This window comes from Vicugna pacos, chromosome 2 (assembly GCF_048564905.1).
Source record: "Vicugna pacos chromosome 2, VicPac4, whole genome shotgun sequence".
NCBI lineage: Eukaryota > Metazoa > Chordata > Mammalia > Artiodactyla > Camelidae > Vicugna > Vicugna pacos.
In genome coordinates, this window is record NC_132988.1 from 67,301,619 (window position 1) to 67,324,083 (window position 22,465).

General features: G+C 33.6%; 1 protein-coding gene across 1 annotated transcript in view; it reads right to left on the bottom strand.

Moving 5' to 3' along the window:
- LOC102536958 (transmembrane protease serine 11C-like) overlaps nt 1–21,612 on the bottom strand; it is a 58,860-nt gene extending 37,248 nt beyond the window's left edge. Inside the window, exons 1-3 of the mRNA XM_072940873.1 lie at nt 21,535–21,612; nt 11,403–11,518; nt 3,709–3,827 (exon numbers count right to left, since the gene is read on the bottom strand). Of these exons, the coding sequence (XP_072796974.1) occupies nt 3,709–3,827; nt 11,403–11,499 (216 nt within the window). The 5' untranslated portion in view covers nt 11,500–11,518; nt 21,535–21,612. The remainder of the gene's footprint in view (nt 1–3,708; nt 3,828–11,402; nt 11,519–21,534) is intronic.
- Nucleotides 21,613–22,465: the final 853 nt, after the last annotated feature.

The following is a 22,465-nucleotide window of genomic DNA, read 5'->3' on the forward strand; positions in this document are numbered from 1 at the left end:
AGAACAAGATTAGAAATTCAAATGGAAGTCAAAAGACACACATATCACAAACTCCAAATCTTTCATACCACATGGACTTAATTTTTTACTTTTCCCAGCTTCTTCACCTTATTCCATTCTGTTCCCTCCTTTTTCCCTGAAGAAAAATACACAAATGTTTTCCAAGTCACCATTTAGGCAAGTGAGGGGAAGGAGGTTCTAGACTATACTGATGGAAAGATCTTCAGAATGATGAACACAAGGATGAGTCTATTAACTGAAAAACCATGATCATTTAAGTTATGGTATGAAAACCACCTCTTTGGGTGAGAAATTGGTCATTACAATACTTATCAAATATAGGAGGCTTAACATACCAATCAATACATGTTTTTAATAAAGAGGAACCTGACCAAAGCCCAAAGACATGGTTATACATAAGGGATTGTCTTTCGAAAAATCTCACACTAAAGTGGACGTTCTGAAGATCAATAAAAATAATTATATCATATGAGGGAGAAGAAAAAATTCCAGAAAGTAACTGGATTCCCTAAACCAATTATTTAGTGTAGTTAACTATATAGTATTCTTTAACATATTCTTTTATAATTAATTTTTATATAAGAATCCAGGTATTTCAAATTCTCTCTTTCAAGTAAACTTAAAAACATATAAGATAACTTTTTTTTGGTGGTGTTGTTATGTTGTTAAATTATACTTTAAAGTGTGTAACAAAGGATTATAATATGATATGTTATAGAGGCAGAAGAATACTACTCCCACGTGACAAATATCCTAAAAGTGGACACAAAAGATATAGCACATGTTTGCTAGTTTGATAGTCCCAGATGTGGAGTGAAAGTTGGGTCTATGGTCCCTTCTGCTACTTTATAGTAACCACCCCCCAACCATGTCTGCAGACATCCTGTCCTGAGCATCTAGTATTTATTTCTTCTATCCTTATTTTCAAATTATAGAAAAGAAAACTAGTGCATCAGTAATTTTTGTAAGCTTTCTTCATATCAATTAAAATATGAATAATATCTCTGTAACGTTGGTTTAATTTTTTAAATTAAACCTTGGATCTTTTCAGTTCCTTCATGGTTAGAAACTTATGCACAATGATTTTCATTTACTATGTCAGAGAAATATTTTGTTTTTAAAATAGTCTGGGTTAGAAGGTACAGTAATCTTGAATTTAGGACCACTGCTGGAATTTTAGTTTTCTGATAAATTTTGAGGGGCATGAAACTGAATGAACACTAACATAATTTTTACTGAACCTAAAACATTGCTAACCTATATTAGATGAAATAGAAACCATGCATATTATCCTTCACGTTATTAACCTTTTAAAAATTACATAATTCTAATTCTAATGAACTCCATATATAATGTCATTTGGTAAGCTGCAAGGAGAGGCATATACATAAGTGTGCATATGCTCATACCAGGTTTAGGCTAGCTCAGCAGAAAATCTGTTATTTGATGAATGTCCTGGTTATATAATGACCAAAGATGCCCCCTCCTCTTGGATACTCTGGTAAGTAGTTTGATGTATGAACTTGGCTGACATATTTTATCTGGGTAATTTTAGATACCTTACACATATCAGGTATCATTTTGGTCATCCATAATCTACCGCATTTGTATGCGAAAATCACACAGAATTTAGTTAAACATTTTGAAATATTTGCCTGGTCTTGTGAAAACTGATGTAATCTGAAATGTGCTTCAGATTTTATAATATTTACATGCTTATTAATTTTAGGGCAATACATTATAAAGAAGATGAATGCAGTATGACTGGGTAAATTAACCACTTTGTGCCTCAGTTTCTTCACATGGAAAATGGGAATGTTGGGAGAACCAAATAAGTTAATCTATAAAGTGCTTAGACCAGTACTGGTCAGTAAAGCTAATTTTTATTGTTAAGGTACTGCCTCACTCCTAAAGTTTAGAATTTCTGTTCACTGTAATTGAGCATCGTATTGATGGAGAGGTACCAAAAAAAAAAAAAAAAAGAAAAAACCCAACATCTCTCTTTATTCAATTTCTTTTCTCCTTTTTGAGTGAATCATCACAAGAATTATTTAATGGAAATCTTCAGAAGAAGAAACATAGGCTGTAGGCATTATAATAATGACTAATAGATAAGTTTGATGAATGATTCACAACTCCATTTGGTACATGCTATTATTTACTTATGAATATTGTGTATTTGGTAATAGTTATAATACAAGGAGTATTATATTAAATGAAAATAGAAAGGCATATAAAAGCAGGTGCTCTGACGCATGTCAATGAAAAAGTAGGAGAAATAGTTGGTGGCTGTTTTAATACAGGTTGAGTTAGGGACTGGGAATGAAGGCTGCTAAGGGAACCTGAAGCAAGATGTCAGGATTGGTGGTTGATCAACCAAGATGATATGATAATTGATCAGACTGGTAGTTTTAGAATATTTATTTCTAAATATTTCTGTGAAGTAAACATAGGTTAGTTGATTTGAACATGTTGATTTGAATTTATAGCAGAAACGGTGAATTTCTTAGTGTAGGCATATTTGGAGTTATTTAAAAATTGTATTTAATTTTGTTATATACTTAAAATGTATTAAGCCTATTAATCATACTCAGGTAATTGTTTTAGATTTTTTAAGGACTTATAGAATAACAGGACTTCTGCTAAGACTATGGCATATTTAACCTTACGTAAATGTCAAGAGCATTCCCATGATATAGGTATTTATCATCTCATTTTTAGTTGAGGAAAATGAGGTGTGGGAAGATAAAATGACTTGTCCAAGGAGCTTATCTATGCGGCTAGTAAATGGCTAAACTTAGACTTGAACAAGGACTCTGAGTCCAAAGCCTGTTTCTTAATCATTGGGTTATACTGCTTCCTTGCCATTTTCTTTGGGGATTTTCTTTCTTCATTTTCTATATACTAACTCTTATTATAATGACAAAAGCACACCAAGACTTTAAAGGTCTTCAGATTTATTAGAAACTCAAAGGTAGTAGAATGCTATGGAAAAACTATAAGCTTTAGTCAGAGAGAGCTAGGTCTGAAAATGTCCAGTCAGGGATCTTCTCTGGGAAATGGAAGATGAATGATGCCACCACGGCTCTTGGCAGAATTTGGTTTGGTTGACAGAATTATATGAGTTAGTTAGAGTGGTATCTTTGATAAAGGAAGCTTATTTCCAAGCAGCAGTCAAGATTCTTCATTAGGTCTTTAGTTAAGTAAAGGTTGACTTGTAACAAAGCATATTCTTAAGAAGACATTTAACAATTTTCACATACACTGCGGATCAACAAGATGCTCTTTATATTAGGCTGTATTTTAGGCTCTTCTACACTGACCATTTCTCCTACTTGAAGGGCTGCTTAAGTTAAGAGCAGAAACAGGTTGGCCTTGGTCAGGTATCTTGGAGGTAGAATAAGTTTCATTCATTTAACTTATCAATACATTATAAATATTCTTTGACTATCTATCATATCAGACATTTTTTAGGTGTTCTCAAAGTGTGTCCCTCTTAAACTTTTTTTCTCCCTGTATGTTTTCTAACTGACTTTCTGACAGGGCTGACCACCCTAATTTAGAACTGAGGTACTGGTAAGAAATTGTATGAAATCATCAGTCATCAACTTGGAAGGTGATTGCTAGGATTATGTCGTTTGAAGAAACAGCATTTAAAAAAAAGCTAAGAAAAGAATTTCAACTTACCAAAGACACTATCTTTTTATTTAGGTCCATATATTCTTGTGAATATGGTTTTTCAAACTTGCTGTCATAGTCAATGTTATTGACTTTAAAGCTGATGTGGTAGTAGAAAGGTGTCTTTCCTGAGAAGGAAAAAAAAAGAAAAAATAGCTCTCACTTTGGTCATCATGTAACTGTTTTCATTCTTAACAAAATTATGTGAAATAGAATACTCTGATGAAATTTCAGGTAACTCAACATTTAAATAGTCTTAATTCTTAAGTGATTGTTGAAATAACTTTGATATGTTTATTAAATTATAACCTTGCCCAAGAATGTATTCATAATTTTTAATGCAAAATTTCAATGTGCCAACTTTCAAGTTTGGGCAATCTGAAGACAGATATGTTATTCTGAGATGAAATTATATTAAAGCATAGGTAATTATTTTAGTCTTTTTGGTCATTGCAGATGACATTTAGGAAAATCAGTGGTTTTTTTATTTATGAAGTACCTAGGAATTAAAATTAATAAAAGAGAAGGGACAATGAGGCATGACTTGTAAGTATTGCAATTTAAGTAAACAGAACAAAGAAATCAAATGTACAACTTTAGAAAAGTGAAGTGAAGGAAAAAGTTGAGGGCGAGGCTGGACAGTATTATTTTAATATGTCAAATATAGTAGAATTAAATTTTTTCTTGTAGCTTTCCTCAGGTCCCATTGCACCCCTGCAGTCCATAGACTGGGAAGGCACGTTGAGAGAGAGAGAAAAAAAGAGAAAGAAAGGGTTGGTCAGAGAGAGAGCAAGAGAAACTGAAAGGGGAAGAAAGAGGTGAGAAAGAGAAAGAAGGGAGAAGAAAGGGAAGGGGGGGTAAAATCATTTTGTAACATTCTGATGAAATTCTTCATGTGAGTAGTTACAGTTAGTTAGTTATTTAGAAAAATCCTTCCTATACATTCACAAATAATAAAAAAAAGCAAAGTAAAATGAGATAGCATTTTGTTTGGATTACACTGGCAAAGATGACAAAAATAATAATACTCAGGCTGAAGTAGCTTCACTTAGACAAAATAGACTTTTAGCTAAAAATAGTAATAAGAAGCAAAGAAGGTCATTATATAATATTACATATATACATTATATGATATAATATAATCTATATATAATATTATATAATATAAAGGGATCAATTCATCAAGAAGACATAGCAATCAGAAGTATAGATGCATCTAACACCAGAGCACCTAAATATATTAAGCAAACACTAACAGACCTAAAGAAAGAAAGAGATACAATACAATAATAGTAGGAAACTTCAGTAGCCCATTTTCAATAATGGATGGACCATCCAGAGAGAAAATCAACAAAGAAATGTTGGTTTGAACCACACTTTAGACTAAATGGACCTAACAAACAAATATAGAACATTCCATCCAACAGCAGTAGAATACACATTTTCTCACAGAACATTTTCCAGGATAAATCATATGACACGTCACAAAACAAATCTTAGAAAATTTAAGAAGGTTGAAATCATACCAACTATCTTCTCTTACCATAATTGAATGAAAGTAGAAATCAGTAACAGGAGTAAAGCTGGGAAATTCACAAATATATGGAATTTAAATAACGTACTCCTGAAGAACCAATGGTCCAAGAAGAAATTGAAAAAAAAATTTAAAAATATCTTGAAACAAATTAAAATGGAAACACAACATACTAAAATCTATGGGATGACCCCAAACAGTTCTAGGAGGTTATTTTATAGTGACAAACAGCTACATTAAGACAAAAGCGAGATCTCAAATGAAAAGCCTAAATTTACACCTATAGGAGCTAGGTAAAGAAGAACAAACTAAGCCCAAAGTCACCAGAAAGAAGGAAATAACAAAATCAGAGGAGAAACAAATGAAATAGAGACCAGAAAAATAATACAAAAAATCAAGTTTTTTTTTTTGAAAAGATAGACAAGATTAACACAGTGCTGGCTGGACTAACAGAAAAAAAGGGAGAAGACTCAACTGAAGTCAGAAATGAAAGAGGAGACTTTTCTACTGATAGCACAGAAAAATAAAGATCACGTGATCATTTCAAGAGATGTAGAAAAAGCATCTGACAAAATACAACATCCTTTCATGTTATAAAAACCCATTGGGTCTGAAAGGAACAAACCTTAACATAATAAAGGCCATATATGACAAACTTACAGCCAGTATCATGATCAAGGGTGAAAGGTTGAAAAATTTTTCTCCAAGGTCAGGATTAAGATAAGGATGCCCACTCTCAAAACTCTTATTCAACATAGTACTGGAAGTCCTAGCCAGAGCAGTCAGAGGAGAGAAAGAAATAAAAGGCATCCAAATCAAAAAGGAAGAAGGAAATTGTCATTATTTGCATCTGAATGCACTCATATATAGATAAATCATATAGATTCCACCAAAAAAAATTCTTAAAACTAATTGAGTCACTAAAGTTGCCAGATACAAAGTCAGCTGTGCTTCTATACAACAACAATGAAACATCTGAAATAATATATAAGTATCTTGTGGTAATCATTTTGTAATATATAAGTGTATGGTGGTAACAATTTTTCAGTATGTAATTGTATCAAATCAACTCATTGTACACCTTCAACTTACACAATGTTACATGTCAATTATATCTCAATAAAGCTGCAAAAAGAAAATTCCAAAGGAACATATAATGTTTTTATTATTATATATTTTTATTCATAAATACTGTACAGCTTTTAATTTTTCTATTAGGAAATTGGGGTTGAAAATCTAGGGCATTAAGACAGTATTAGGTTTTATTAACTTCTTGGACTACTGTATAGCATAGGGAACTATAGTCAACAGCTTCTCATAACCTATAGTGAAAAAGAATATGAAGGATATATAAATATATTTGTACAAATGAATCACATGCTGTACACCAGAAATTAACACAATGTTGTAAATCAACTATACTTCAATTAAAAAAAATCCCATGTGGATTTTTAAGAACTATCATTATTTATGCCCTTTCCTATAGATTCTGTCAATCGGTCTCAGGGGGAACATCGATGTTGTTTTAAGTGCTCCAGGTGATTCCAAGGTGAGGTCAGAGTTAGGTATGAGGGCTCTCAAGCATATTTATGAGAGTTGAGTCCAGGCTTTGTTTCAAGGGAAGATAACAGGGTCTGCTGGATGTGGGTCTGGTAGAGGCAGGTCAGTGCAGCCTACATTAGCTATTGTGGAGCAGAATATTGGGGTATCTGTGGGAAGGGAGGGTCCCTGAAAGACAGGGAAGGAGAAACTCAAAGCTTGTTCTCCATACAGGAACTCATTGTTCCTGAATCTCTTCTGAGACAGGGAAGAGTGGAGTTTCCTGAATTTCAAGGCCCTTCTGTCTGTGGCCATGGTGAAGCAGGTAAAGCATCTGTGCCAGTGCCTTTAAGGCAAATTCTTAAGATGCAGGTGTTATTTACCCACATAATCTTACCTCAGGAATGAACCTAGAGTAGAAAGAGGAAGAGGAAGAAATAGCAGATTCTAAGGTAAATGTTGTGCCCTTGGTCAGGGACTATGTCCTCCTTACCTCTTGAAATGCCATGGTTTTAGAAGATGTAAAATTTTACTTCTGTACCTCTGGCGTTTCTGCCTACTAAGTTTGTTTTCAACTTCTTTTTTTAATTCCTGTGACAGTCAAGTTTAGCTCTTTAGAACACTTCTCCCCTATATTCCAGAGCCTTCTCTTTGTTTTCTCCATTGAGACTTCTGATGTGTCTTGAGCAATTCCCTCCATGGCTGCACCTTAGAATCACCTGGAAAGCTGTTTCAAAAATACTCGTACACAAGCTCCACTCAAAGATGCTGTCTGGAATGGAAATTGTAACTATAAAAACTCCCCAGGTGGTACTGATGTCCAGCCAAGGTTGAGAACCAGTGATCTAAAGGGAGACAGGTACACATACGAGACTCAGAGACAAATAAGTTCAGAGGTCAGTAACCCAGGTTCAGTATGTCACTTTAAGGTGTCAGGGACCCAGGCTCCTTCAATCCTACTGTGCTACGATGCAGTCAGGGTTAAAATGTATTACTTTAGATCAGGGATCAGCAAACTATTAAATGTAGCCTGCTGCCTAGTTTTGTATGGCCTGTGAGCTAATAAGGTTTTCTACATTTCTTAAAAGTTGAAAACAGTCAAAAGAGTATTTTGTGACATGTGAAAATTATTGAAATTCAAATTTCAGTGACCATAAATAAAGTTTTATTGGAAAAGAGCTACTACATTCACTTGTTTACATATTGGCTACTTCAGCATCACAACAGTAGTCTCAAGTCGTTCTAATAAAGACTATGGTGGCCCAGAGAGAGGAAAATATATACTGTCTGGCCTTTACAGGAAAAGTGTGTTGACCCTGCTCTAGACGCTGAGCACTTTAGGACAAGGACTAGAGAGACACTCCAGAAACTCTCCTCCATTACTGCTATACTCCCATTATAACGCCCAGCCACTACCTGCCATTATGTACATGGTATTCACCCAGTAAATGGCTTGTTAAGTTGAATCTGTGTCCAGTTTCGGAGAGGATGGGAGAAAGAATAAGGCTATCTATCTATCTATCTGTCTATCTACCTATCTGTTTATCATCTTTTAAAAAGTTAACCAAATAGACAACACAACATTTTCATCACATAGGGTTATGTAAAGTAGAAAAAGGTAGGTGTTATGGAGTGAATACTTGTGCTTTGCTTTGGTTTGTCTAACTGCCCTTTTTTAACTAGTTACTGGCCCAAATGAAATAGTTATTGTGAGGAGATGGCTAGTCGCTTGCACGTTTTGTGTCCAGGATAGTGAACTAGAAAATTTTAAAACAGTGCTGGAGGCCTCATTCAAAAGAAGAGCATCATGGGGCTGCCTCTAAATGATGCCAAAGCATCTGGATAAAAAGAATTAAATTTGCTTATTGTTTATTTAGTGACAAACATATAGATACTTAAAAAGATCTTTCTGATTTAATTTTTTAGTTGTTACAAGATATTGTAGCAGCAGGTAGGTGGCCTTAAGGTGAAAACCAATAACTTTTAAAAAGTCAAGGAAAAATCTAGGACTTTGGAAGCCCCACTGAAGTATCCAGTCCAGGAGATTCTATTCCTGTTTCTACAGGTTTACTATGACTTGAGAAAACCTACTTATTAACAAAAATTACTTATTTTTCTGATGCAGAAGTATTTAATTTTGGATTTTTCCCTTTTTAGAAATTTTTATAAGCCATTAAAGCTTATAATTTGTCAGTAATAGATATTACCATGACTAACTCTAAGAGTGAGTCTTAAATATATTAGAACTCATATTCATTTCTCACATAAGTAATTTGTCCTAGGCCCACTGAAAATATCTGTATCTAATTGTTTTAGAATAAACTGCAGGTGGTGATTATGTATATTATATATTATATATAAAATATATGCAATAATATGCATATAATATATAAGGTATATATTTGTATTACATACTAATATGTATAAACTGGTATTTCAAACACATATACTTCATAGGATATAACCATAAAACAATTTTATTTTAATTCTTTAGTATTAAAAAGTCTTATGGTCACACATATATATCACAAAACATGATCTCCATTTAGAAATTAAAACACCCAGGTCTACTCTAATAATCAAAATTGGAACTTGATTTAAAGTTGAGATATTTCCCTTTTCAAGCTCTTTACTCACTTAGTCCTGCTAGTCCTCCTTTTCTACTTAATTAGCTGGATTTGGACCCCTCTAGGTGGTTACTTCAATGGTTGAGAACTGGGCATCTAGCTTTTGTGCTCTAGTAATTTAGTACCTATTTAAAACTTACTCATTTCTAGTTTTTTTTTCCTCCTGAACTTTGACGTTCCTTTTCCACTCACTGCTGGAGACTTATCAACTATAGTTCCCTTAGTTGTAACAGTTCCAGATTGAGTTTACTCATTCCTCAGCATTTAGGCAGCTGGAGATATTTCCCACTCCTTAACTTAAGATCTGATCACCCTTCAAGGTGGCCTCTTATGAAGGACCTAAGGTGATGGGGTTTTGTTCTGGGTGGTCTATATGTGTTTCATAGCAAACATTTTATGCATTATTTGTCTCGGAGACTTCGGTTGTTCAAACTGCCCAAGGATACCACCTCCTCTTCACTTTGCTAAACAAGCAACAAGCTTCTTGCCCTTTGAATATTCCATGTGTGAGTCAGATTCCAGTGCACTGTTTTTTAGGATCTGCAAGTCTTCTTAGGGTCATAATGGTCTCTCTTCCAAGGGCCATCTCTCAGTTTGAAGTAAAGGGGAAAACATCACCCATTCTTCACATATCAGGGTGGCTGTGTTGTATGAGAAATCACAGCACACCTATCTTCAAAGATAACTGCTTCAAATATCCTTTTCTTAACTCCAGTTTCTGGCACTTTTACACCTTTGATGAAAGGCAGCAAATTCTGTGTCTTGAGTGAGCACCTCTTACTCAGAGGTTTATAGGCATATGCTACAACTATGACTCTTGGTTTGGCCAGGGAACAGCTGGCATTATAATCTACCTAAAGACTGTTCACACAAACAGCCTCTGTCTATGGAAGATGAAACAGATAGTATTAAGACACTTAGTCTTACTCCCAAGGGGAGATGGCCTCTTTACTCCACTGTGTACAATTCTATTTCACTCTATGTAAATCCTTTTCCTTTTATAAAAACTGAAATGGATGTTTATTTAGCCAGAAAGCCTCCTTTCTAAATGTATTTTTCCAGAAAATACTGCCATGGTTTAAAAAGCAGTAGTTCCCATTTTGTAGGCCATGAATTATACAGGATAAAAGTAGGGTGGCAGAAGATGATTCTAGGGAAAATTATATCTATACCAGGAATTGAACTTAGACTTAATAAAGGATTTTTGTACATATATGTATTACTGATTTTCAAACATATGTAGCTGTGATTTATTATAGGTTAACTTAAAAGAATTACTAAATTTATATTCCTTATTTGTCATTATTTTGTAATCAACAAAGTATTTTCTTGTGTGAACATAGGAAAAAAATTTTTTTCCTATAAAAAGGCCCTCATCCTTAAAAAGGATAGGAAAGGGTGGATTAAAGAAAGTAATAAAAAATAGGACAGAGAACTTGGACAAAGAGCTATTTTTAAGAAAAATCGATCTTGAGGATACCGTAATTTTTTTTATTGTATACAAAATATATAGAAAAACTTGTACAGATCTTTTAAATTTCATCCCTCAGTAATAGGGAATACTCTTCTGTCTAGAAAGAATTTTATGAGAAGAGAATTCTGTATAGAGAAAAAATTACAGGCTTTGGAATAAGAAATCTTAGTTTAGAATCTCATATTCAAGGCTTCTTGATAACTCACTGATTATCTCTTCAGAAAGTTGTAAGTTCAGCAAAGGTAGGGACTGTGACTACTTGATTTAGTAATGTATTCCCAGAACCTAAATCTTTACCAGGAGTTAAAAAAAAAAAAGAAGAATACACCAAATCTTTGGGTTTAGTATGCCCTGAACCAAAGGTCTCTAAATAACAGTCTCTTTAAATGTCTTAAACATAAGAAATTCTCTCTGTCTAATAATCTTGTCTGATTCCTTTCTTTCTCTCATTTTTCAAAATTCCGAATTTTTCCAATGATAGAACCAATAATTCTGTGGGATTAAAGAGTCAGACATACTGAGTACTCACCGTAAGTGACAAAATAAACAATCAGTCCAATGATTACTGCAGCAATAACCATCATTAATATACCCAAGGTAATCTTTCCACACCTTGTGAGTTTCATTTTTGTGTTTGATTCTGGTCTTCTGGGCAGAAAGGACAGGGAAGCAAGTGTTAATATGAGCAAAATACAGGATACTCTCAGAAGTAAATAGGGACTTAATATTAAGTCTAAAAATGTATTGTTTTACATTAATTATGGATTCAATGGATTGCTGAGCCTGGAAATCAATATGTAAAACTAGTGAATTAATATTTGTCCTGCTTATTTTTCAGTACATATAAATAATATAATACTAAATATTCACTCATTCAGCAAATATTTATAGATGACCTACTAGACACAGTTGTAGGAACAAAGATCTCTTTCTTTATGGAGATTACATTTTATTGAGGGAGAGACAGACAGCAAACAAAGTATAATTAATACATAAAATACATAACTGGTAAAAAGATATTAAGTGCTGTAGGAAAAGTAGAAATAGGTGAAGAAGATCAGGAATGTGGGTCTGTGAGATACAAAATCAAACAGAGTGGTCAGATAAGGCCTACTGAGAAGGAAAAATCCGAATAGACTGGAAACAGATGATGGTGTTAGCTGTACAGATAACTGGAATGTTCCAGGCAGAGGGAACAACTCTATAAAGGCCCTGAAGGAAGGGGCATGTTGGGAGGGCAGTGTGGCTAGAGCAGTGAATGAGGGGAAAAGTAGTAAGGGAGTAATTCTTAGTGGTAACAGGGCCCAGACCATCTAGGGACTTGTAGGTTATTGTAATAATTTTGGCTTTTCTTTTCCTCTGAGTTAAATGTGAGCTTTGGAGGGTTTTAGGCAGAAGACTGTGATAATTTGGCTTAATTTCTTAATGAGATCCCTCTGACTGGTTTGTGGAAAGTTAATTATAGAGAATAAGGGTGGTAAAAAGAGAAACAAGAGTAAAAATGATTATAATAATTGAAGCACAAGATGAAGTTGGCTTGGCACAGAGTTGTGGAGGGGGAGGAAATGAGAAGGGGTTGAAGTTTGAATATATTTTGAATATAGAGTTGATAGGAGTTTCTGATTAATTGGTGGAATGCGAGTGGAAAAAAGGTGTCAAGGATGATTTCCAGTTCTTCAGCTTGAGGATGTGAAGGAGGAAGTTATCATCAAAGATGGGAAGGCTGTTGATACAGCAGGTTTTGAGGGAATGATTATGTGTTCAGTTTTATGCTTTAGATGTTCACTAGTCATTCAAGTGGAGATGCAAGTTGGATATGCAAGTCTGGGGTTTGGGATAGAGGTCTGGGCTGGTGATATACATTTGACATTCCTCAACATATAGATTAGGCTCTGGGACTAGATGAGATTATCAAGGAAGTAAGTGTAGCTAGAGAAGGAGACCAAGAGATGGCTGCTGAAACACTCCCATGTTAAGAGATCAAGGAGAAGAGAAAGACTAAGGAAAGGAGACTGAGAGGACGCAACAGTGAGTAGCAGGAAAATCAAGAGAAAGTGATGTCCTGGGAGCCAACAGAAGTGCATGAAGGATTAGATAAGGGATCAAATGTGTCAGATGTTGCTGATGGCTCATAAATAAGAAGAGCAAGTGAGTACTGAAAATCGACCATTGGATTAGCATTATAGAGGTAATTGGTGACTTTGTGCAAGAAGTTTTAGGAGTGGAAGGGGCATGAGAATGGTTAGAGATGGTTTGAAAGAGAATGGAAGCAGAGGAGTTAGAGACAGTGACCACTGATCACTTTCAAAGATTTTGCTGAAAAGGTGAGTAAAGAAGTGGGAGTATATACATGGTGAAGGAAATGGGATCAAGAGAGGTTTTATTTTAATATGGATGATTTAAAATGTATTTAAAAGTAGAGAGAATAGTTTAATAAACCTCAATTTATCCATCACATAGATTTAAAAACTGTGGACATTTTGCAAGAGTTCCTCTGTTTTTCTGAAGCAATTTAAAATAGTCATAGAAAAATAATTATATAATGACGTTCACAAAGGAAAAATCACTTTAGATTTTTTCCATCCAAAAAATAAGGGCATTGAAAAAATGACCATTATCATCTCTAATGAAATTAGCAATAATTCCTTAATATACTCTAATACCAAGTTCATATTCAAGTGTTTCTTTTTCTCAGAATGTCCTCAAAATGCCTTTTACAATTTGCTGTTGTTGTTGTTGAACACAAATCAAATCAAAAGCTTCACATTACATTTGGTTATTATTTCTCTTATGTCTCTGTTAATCTAGAATAACTTGCATACTCTGCTTCCTTTCTAAGATTTTTTGTATACTGACTTATTGAAGGTACTGGGTCTGTTGTCCTATTGGATGTTCTACCTAAGAGAAGTGTGTGTATTTTTCAAATATTTTAAACATTTTAGTTCATGATAATTAGACTCTCATGCAGTTGTAAGAAATAATACAGAGAAATCCCTCATACATTTCATCCAGTTTTCCCCAATGGTAAAAATTGCAAAACAGTATTATAACCAGGATGTTAACATTGATACAGCCAAGATACTAAGATAGCAAGATTTTCATACAAAGGTCCCTCGTGTTGCCCTTTTTTAAGTCACATCCATTTGCCTCCAGTCCCACTGCCCTCCTTAATCCTGGCAACCACTAATGTGTTCTTCTTTTGTACAGTTTTATTTCAAGAATGTTATATAAATGGAATAATAAAATGTGAAACCTTTTGAATTTTGTTCTTACTCAGCAAAATTCTCTGGCAATTCATTCAGATTGTTATATATTATCAATAGTCCTTTTTTTAAAAAAATTAAATTGAGAAGTAATTCATAGTATAGATGCACTACAGTTTGTTTAATCATTTACTCACTGAATGACATCTGGATCGTTTGCATGTTTTGGCTGTTAGGAATAAAGGTGCTATATACATAGGAGTTTTTGCATGAATATGTCTTCATTTGTTTGGGATAAATGTCCAGAGGTGCAACTGCTAAGTCATATGGTAGTTGTATGTTTAACTTTTTAAGAAACTGCCAAACTGTTTTCCAGAGTCACTGCAACATTTTGTATTTCTACCAGCAATGCGTAAGTGATCCAGCTTCTTTGCATCCTTGTCAACATTTCTTATCACTAATTTTAACCATTCTGATAGGGATGCAGAGATATCTCTCTTGGTTTTAATTTGCATTGACTAATGATGAACATTTTTACATGTGTGCTTGTTATCCTCTATTCTCTGAAATGTCTGTTTATATCTTCTGTCTATTTAATAATTGGATTGTCCTTTTTTTAATCATTGAGTTTTGAGAATTGCTTATATACTCTATATACTAGTCCTTTGTAGAATTTGTGTTTTACAAATAATTTCCCCCCAGTTTCTAAGCTTGTCTTTTCACCTTCTTAATAGCTTTCCACAGAGAAAAATTTTTAAATTTTGATGAAGTCCAATTTCTCAAATTTTTCTCCTATGGATCGTATTTTTGGTGTCAAATCTAAGAACTCTGCCTAGACCTAGATGCCAAATTTTCTCTGACTTTTTTGCTCTAAAAACTGTATGTATTTTATGCCATAATTCACGGACAATTAACTTTGATATGAGGTAAGAATCTTAGGTTGAAGTTAATTTCTGTTCCTTTGGACGGCTAATAGCTCCAACACCATTTGCTGAAAAGGGTATCTTTCCTCCATTGACTTGCTTTTGTTCCCTTGTCAAAAATCAGTTGGGCATATTTACATGGGTCTATTTCTGAGTTCTCTTCTGTTCTGATCTGTGTCTTTTTTTCCTTCAATACTACCCAATCTCCATTACTGTGGCTATATAATGTCTTAAAATCAGGTAGACTGATTCCTGCCACTCCATCTTTTTTGTGAAAATGTGTTTTTAGCTTTCTAGTTTCTTTGCTTGCCTACATAAACTTTAAATAATCTTGTGTATATCTAAACAAAAACCTTGATTGGATTTTGATAGGCACTGCAGTAAAACTGTATATCAACTTGGAGATAATTAACATCTTTGTTATGCTGAGTCTTCTAATCGATGAACATAGTCTTTCCATTTGATTAGATCTTTGATTTCTTCCTTCAGTGTTGTGTAGTTTTCAGGATACGAATCCTATAAATATTTTGTTAGATTTACATTTAAAGTCCTTTCTCTTTTTTTTAGCAACTGTAAATGGTATTATGTTTTAATTTCAAAGTCCATTATTCATTGCTAGTATATAGAGACACAATCTATTTTTTCAGTTTATCCTGCATCCTATGACTTGTTGAACTCACTTTTTAGTTCTAGGAAGTTCTGTTTTTTATTTTTTCTTCAAGATTCCTTGGGATTTTCTATGTAGACAATCTGCCATTGACAAATAGTGTCAGTTTTATTTATCACTATCTAATCTGTATGCTTTTTATTTCCTTTTTTTATCTGATTGCTCTGGCCAAAACTTCTATCAGTATATTAAATAAGGGTCGTGAGAGTGGACATTTTTGTCTTATGCCTGATATTAGTGGGAAAGCATTTAGTCTTTCACCATTAATTATGCTATCTGTAAGTTTTTTACAGATGTTGTTTTCAAGTTGAGAAAGTTTCTCTCTATTCCTATTTTTCCTAGAGTTTTTGTCATGAAATAGTGTTGAATCTTGTCAAATGCTTTTTGACATACAGTGATATGTGACTTTTCTTCTTTAGTTTGTTAATACGGTGGATATATTACTTTTTAAAAAATATTGAAACAGCCTTGCACCCCTGGCATAAACCACACTAGATTTTTTAATGGGTGTATGTTTAAATTCCAGTTTCAATCTCCTTAATAGTTATGAGTCTGTTCAAGTGATCTGTTTCATATTGTTTGAGTTGGGATAGTTTGTGATTTTCAAAAAATTGGTCAATTTTGTCTAAATTGTCAAATTTATCTGTGTACAGTTTTTGGTAGTATTCCCTTATCCTTTTGATGTTTACATGTATGTAGCTATATATAGCCCCTGTTTAATTCCTGAGATTGGTAGTTTTTGTTTTCTCTTTTTTGTCAGTTTTCCAGAGGCTTGCCAATTTTATTGATATTTTCTAAGAACCATTATTTTGTTTTATTTTTTCTTATTTTTCTGTTTTCATTTCATTAATTTTGTGCTTATCTTTGTTATTTCCATCCTTCTGCTGCTCTTTTACTCTAAGTTCTTGCAGTGAGAGCTTATTGATTTGAGATTTTACTCCTTTCTAATGCATGCGTTTAATGCTATAAGTTTCCATTTCACCACTGTTACAGCTATTTCTTACAAATTCAATGTGTTCGTTTACATTTTCATTCTATGTATTTTTTTTTAAACTTCCACTGAGAATTTCTCTTTGATCTATGGATTACTTAGAAATGTGCTGTTGAGTTTCCAAGTGTTTTGAGATATTCCTTTTTTAAAAACTGACTTCTAGTTTGGTTCCACTGTGGTTGTAAAACATACTATATATGATTCTTCAATTCTTTTAAATTTGTTCAATTTTGTTTCATGGCACTGAATATGATATATATTGCCACATGGTCCATGGGCCCTTAAAAAGAACATGTCTTGCTGTTGTTGGAATTTTCTGTAAACACTAAGGGCCTGTTGATGATGGCACTGTTGAGTTATTCTATATCTTGTTTTCCTGTATAGATGTTCAACAATTTAGAAAGCAATGTTGAAGCCTATAATTTTGAATTTTTTATTTATTTTGTTTTTTTCTTCACATATTTTGCTGCTCTGTTTGGTACATACAGTTTTAGGATTGGTATGTTGTCATGGTGGATTGACTCTTTTATTATTGTAAATTACCCACTCTGGTAATTTTCTTTGCTCTGAAGTCTACTTCTTTATCCAGTGTTAATATAGCCACCTTCTGCTTTCCTTTGAGTAATGCTTTAAATAATGTTACATGATAGGCTGTTTTGTAAACTTTTTACTATAAATCTACCTATATTGTTTAATTTAAAGTCAGATTCTTGTAGACAACATATGATTGGGATATATTTTTTAATCCATGCTATTAATATTTGTCTTTTAATGGTATACTTAGACTATTTACATCTAAAGTAACTACGACTATTTTAGGGCTCAGGTCTGCCTTTTAATACTTTAATCAAAAGACCCTTCAGAAGGCTTCTGGAGGCTAGAAATCTGAGATCAATGTTTCAGTATGTTTGGTTTCCTCTGAGGCATCTGTCCTTGGCTTATAGATGACTTTTTCTCCTTATGGCAACACATTGTCTTCTCTCTGCACATATCTATGTTTTAATTTCCTCTTATAAAACAGCAGTCATATTAGATTGGGGTTTACCCTAATGACATATCTTATAACCTAATTACCTCTTTAGCGATCCTATCTCGAAATACAGTAACATTTTGAGGTATCAGCTGTTAGGACTTCAATATATGAAGTTTGAGGGGACACAATTCAGTACATAATATATTTTGATGTTTTATGTTTGGTGTATATATATATACACACATATATATTAGGTTACAGTAATATAAATACTTCACATTTATATTTTCATATATTTTATTTATATCACATATCATATTTTATATACTATATATCCATACATATAATATTGTAGGTATGTTTGTACGTTTGTGTGTGTGAAAGATGTTTCTAATATGTATTTCAAGATACATCAAAATGACTATACTAAATGTTGATTAGTTTAAAACATTCACATTAATTTTATTTGCAAAATCAAATATCTATCAGAAAATTTATTTTTTTAGTCATTCCCTGAATAGATGATAGTCCCTGAAGACATATTTACTAGATCCCCAATGCAGGTAATATTCGAAATCTTAATCTTTTTAGAAATTTCATTTTACTTAAAAAAAAACTTTGACTATTTATTTTGTCAAAATTATATGTGCATCTTGCACATAAAATTAATCTCTCAATATTTCCATGGAATTGTGATGCTCATGAACTCTTTTGGTAGATAATAAAATAAAAAACACTAAATACATCTTACTATGTAAAAGTTTAGAAGAAAACACTTTTCAATATGACCAACTCGCTTACTGAGTCTAGAACAGCGTACAAAAGTTTTGGAAAAAGAAAAGACTAAATGATGAGGTAAAACCCTGGTAACTCAAATTCCTGTAAATGAGCATTATCCTAAAGCATCCCCTTCCATACCCATGGGTATGTCTGCCTATTTTACTTAACACAGCTTGCCATGGAATAAGTCTCAAAAAAAAATGTGGAAAGTGGAGAATGAAATTTGATGTGGCAAATAACTTGGAGTATAATTTTTGTGTGTGTGTGTGTGTAATTCCTAGATTCAAAAGGAAAATTAAACTTTGTCAGCATCCAGATTCTTTAAAATATTTTCTAAAAATACAATGTGAGACATTTAAATTCAATTTTTTCATAGTGTTATTATATGAGATGTTGGTTGAAAAATAGACCCCTTATTCAACAGAATTGGGGTCTTAGGTGGGAGTTGACATGAGGAATAGAAAAACTTCATTTGATTTTAGCAATATGCCTTAATTTTCCAGTGTTATCTATCAACGAAGTGTATCTTGAAGCCATTCAGGTGTAATAATGGTAAGGTGGTAATGATACTGAGGATCATTTAGCAATTTCAGAAAGTATTGCTTGCCAGAGAGTTTTACTTAAAAAATTATTATTTCCTTGAAAGGATGAAACCACAGTCTATCTACACATTTCTCACATACTGTTTATGGAGCATAAGGAGCTGAGCAAGTTAACATGGACAAAAAACACCTTAATTAGAGCCAATAGCAAACATTTTTACTGGTTTTTGTTAATTAAATCTTATGGATTAACATCACAGTTTAAGAGACAAGATTTCAGGGGTTCTCTTACAGCTAATTAATCTAAATATTAATGTGAATGTGTAAAATGACAAAGTTGTTCATCGAGAAGTTACATTCTGCCCAATTTTGTACTGTTCACCTAGAATCTAAATATTGGCAAGATATCAAAACCAGAAAAGTTGTCTAAAGATTTTGTTAAAAAATGAGTCAGGCTCAATAGGTTTATCAAGGCATGCATTTTGAAGTGACAGGAAGGACTGCAATGTGCATGTGAACATTTTCCTGTGTGCTAATTTGATTAGCTTAAAGAATAAAAAATTATTTATCCATCTGTGTGTCCCACAGAAACAGTCAGAACATTTCTTTAATTTTTGAGCCAACTGCTATCTATAAGTATATGGCACTGCTATTGGACAGAAAGAAAATCCTCTCTTGTTTTTGTTTCCAACTGAAATGTTAAATCACACTACTAAAAATGTGTGGCAGTGAAGCAATGTGCTGTTTCAATAATTAGATATTAAGACCTAAAATTCTGTCTACCAGTTAGGTAAAATAGCAAGCATATTGTGAACGCAAGCATTAATGTCTCTATATTGACACACACTATTGAAACTGATACATATAACTATCCTGTGTTCTTTCAATTTTCAAAGTGAAATTATCTTTTTAAAAGTAAATCCCCCAATTTTACTTCAGGAATTTCAGCAATTATACAAATACTTTTGATGAATGCTATAATTGTGATGGAAAGATTTCTCACAAAAACTACCAAGCAAAACAGACTCTAAAATTTATCCATCCTAATTATTCTTGATTTTCTTTTATTTCCACAAAGGGTCATTTTGAGACTTTAAAATACAAATAAAGCAACTTTCACTAATTTGGTCCCTTCAGAAAATTTCCCTGAGGAGTAATGGCAAGCCGTCCTGCTGCCCAGCCCCCTTGAGCCCACCTGTACTGCAGCACGGTCCATGCCTGCTCTCTCCGCAGAGGCTGTCCCTTTGCCATCTTCTCCCCAAGTGCCGTGTGGCACAGTCATTCTCCACCTATGTAGCTTACAAGATCCTGTAACTTTTATGTGCTTTATGATAATGGTCTAATGAAAATACTTAGCACTCACAAATTTTCATCTTCAAAGCACTTTGAGGATTTCCTAATTAATTGTGCGTTAGCAAAACACTAGCTATATATATGCTGCTTCATAAGTAATAAATAATCAGATGACCCAAGTAGAGGCAAAATTTAAAACTCTCAGTTGTTATGACTGAGGAAGGAATTAGGTCACCTGGTTTGAGGATAGTCAGTCTTCACTCAGTTCTGCATTTAGTGAATCTGGAGAGGGCAGCTGCACTTCTTACTGTCCAGACTGCGGCAGTTTCTTTATTGCCTTTTGATGGAAGGCCAATGACTCTCCCAGCTCTAACCCTCCATTAGGATCTGAATACTCTCCAACTTGTAACTTGCCTCCTTCGACATATCTCATCCCTTATGAATTCCTCCCTGAAATTTTTACTGCTACCAGAATACTAGCACTCACTAAGAGTTTTTATTCCCTGAAACCCAAAGGGTGTTGATTTTTTTGTTAAAAGCATATATATATGGGTTTAACTAGTCATTTTTCAAAGTTTTGGATAGCATTCTGGTTCTTAGCAGATACTGGCATGGAGAACAGATAAAACACATTCTAATGTTTAGCCACCAGCCAGAGGCCAGCGACCAGCAGTATAAACTTGGAGAAAGGCTTCCCTGGGTAACAGTCTTTGTTAAAGAGATACGAACTTATTATACGATCAAGGAGAATCATTGTTTTACCTATGCTACTTCCTTTTCCCCAAAAAACATGCGAAGGGAAAGGTAATCAGACTAATTATCTTTGTATTAGAATGAAAAATAACCATAATGGCAGTTCTCATATCAATTATTAATGAGACCTTGGATCAGATACATTTGAATTCTCTAACAATTTCTACTTTGATTGTGTTTATTTGAGCATTCCAGACTACGTTTTTACAACTTTCTTCAAAATATCTATTAAGTTCTTTTATTTAGCTATTGTAAATCCTACTCATCCTTTAAGATAGGTCAATCCTTACATTCTCCCTGTGATCTTCTCAAAATGTACTGCTTTATCATCATGAAGTCATGGGATCTTGCACCTTGCTGAGTTCTTTGTGCCATCACGGTGCTTGGCCCTTGAATAGGGAGATTTCACATTGTATCAAGGCTGTGACACCCTGAGGTAGGGTCCTTGTTGAGTTTGATGACTGTGGGGGCTAGTAGCCTATTTATTCCATGGCTCTAAGCAGTGTGCAGAAATGAACGTGAGAAAGCTGACTGACCTGTTGGAGGCTGCCAACAGTTAGCAGCATGATCTGCTGAGTCTGAGACAAGACTGGAACCAAGGCTTCTGAGAGGACAGGTGTAGAGGGTTGATAATGCCTGCAGATGGGCAATGTGCATCTCAGGAGTTGATAACCTGGACAGATGATGACTGTAGATCAGTCCCTTAGCCCCAGTGCTTGACATTATATAAGCTAGGTCACCTGGAACGTAGAGAACAGGGAGGAATATAGTAACTTGACTGAGTTTTAAAACCCCAAACTGCCTAATAAAGCTAGATTGACTAAACCTACCAAGAATAGTGTGTACAGCTGCTATAATTAGGCAGGATGGGGGCTTGAAAGAGACATAATTAAGAAAATTACTTTTTTGGGGGATATACTCGAGTTCATGGCAAAAAAAAAATCATACCAGCTAGAGAAGTGTGAATATGAGCTTTATAAAGGCAGACTTTAAGTTATACAAAAAAGGGGTTTTCATAAAAGTTTCAGTTTTTAAGCAATGAGATGTTTAGAAGTATCAAGGAAAGACATAGAGTAGTAGCTTTAAAAAACTATGTAGAAGAAAGATGCCATAGAAAGGGGCTATATGGAAGTTACAACTCTAAGTTTCTTTTTAAATTCCATAATTTCATGTGTTTGACAGTGTCTGCCATGTATATCTAACATTTGTGATGACGGATACAAAAACACTTTAAAAAACTGAAAGTACCTTCTTTTTTTCTTATTATAAATCTAAGTGTTCACTTTAAAAGCTATCATTTAAAAAATCAACTAACCATTGGAGTGAAATGAGAAATATTTAAAAACTCATTTTAAGTAAATATTAATGGATGCATTGACATATAAACTAAATGAAAAGTTAAAACCTTTTAATAATTATCATAAGCAGCATAAAATGTTAAAAGTTAAAATATAAGGTGAATAAGGC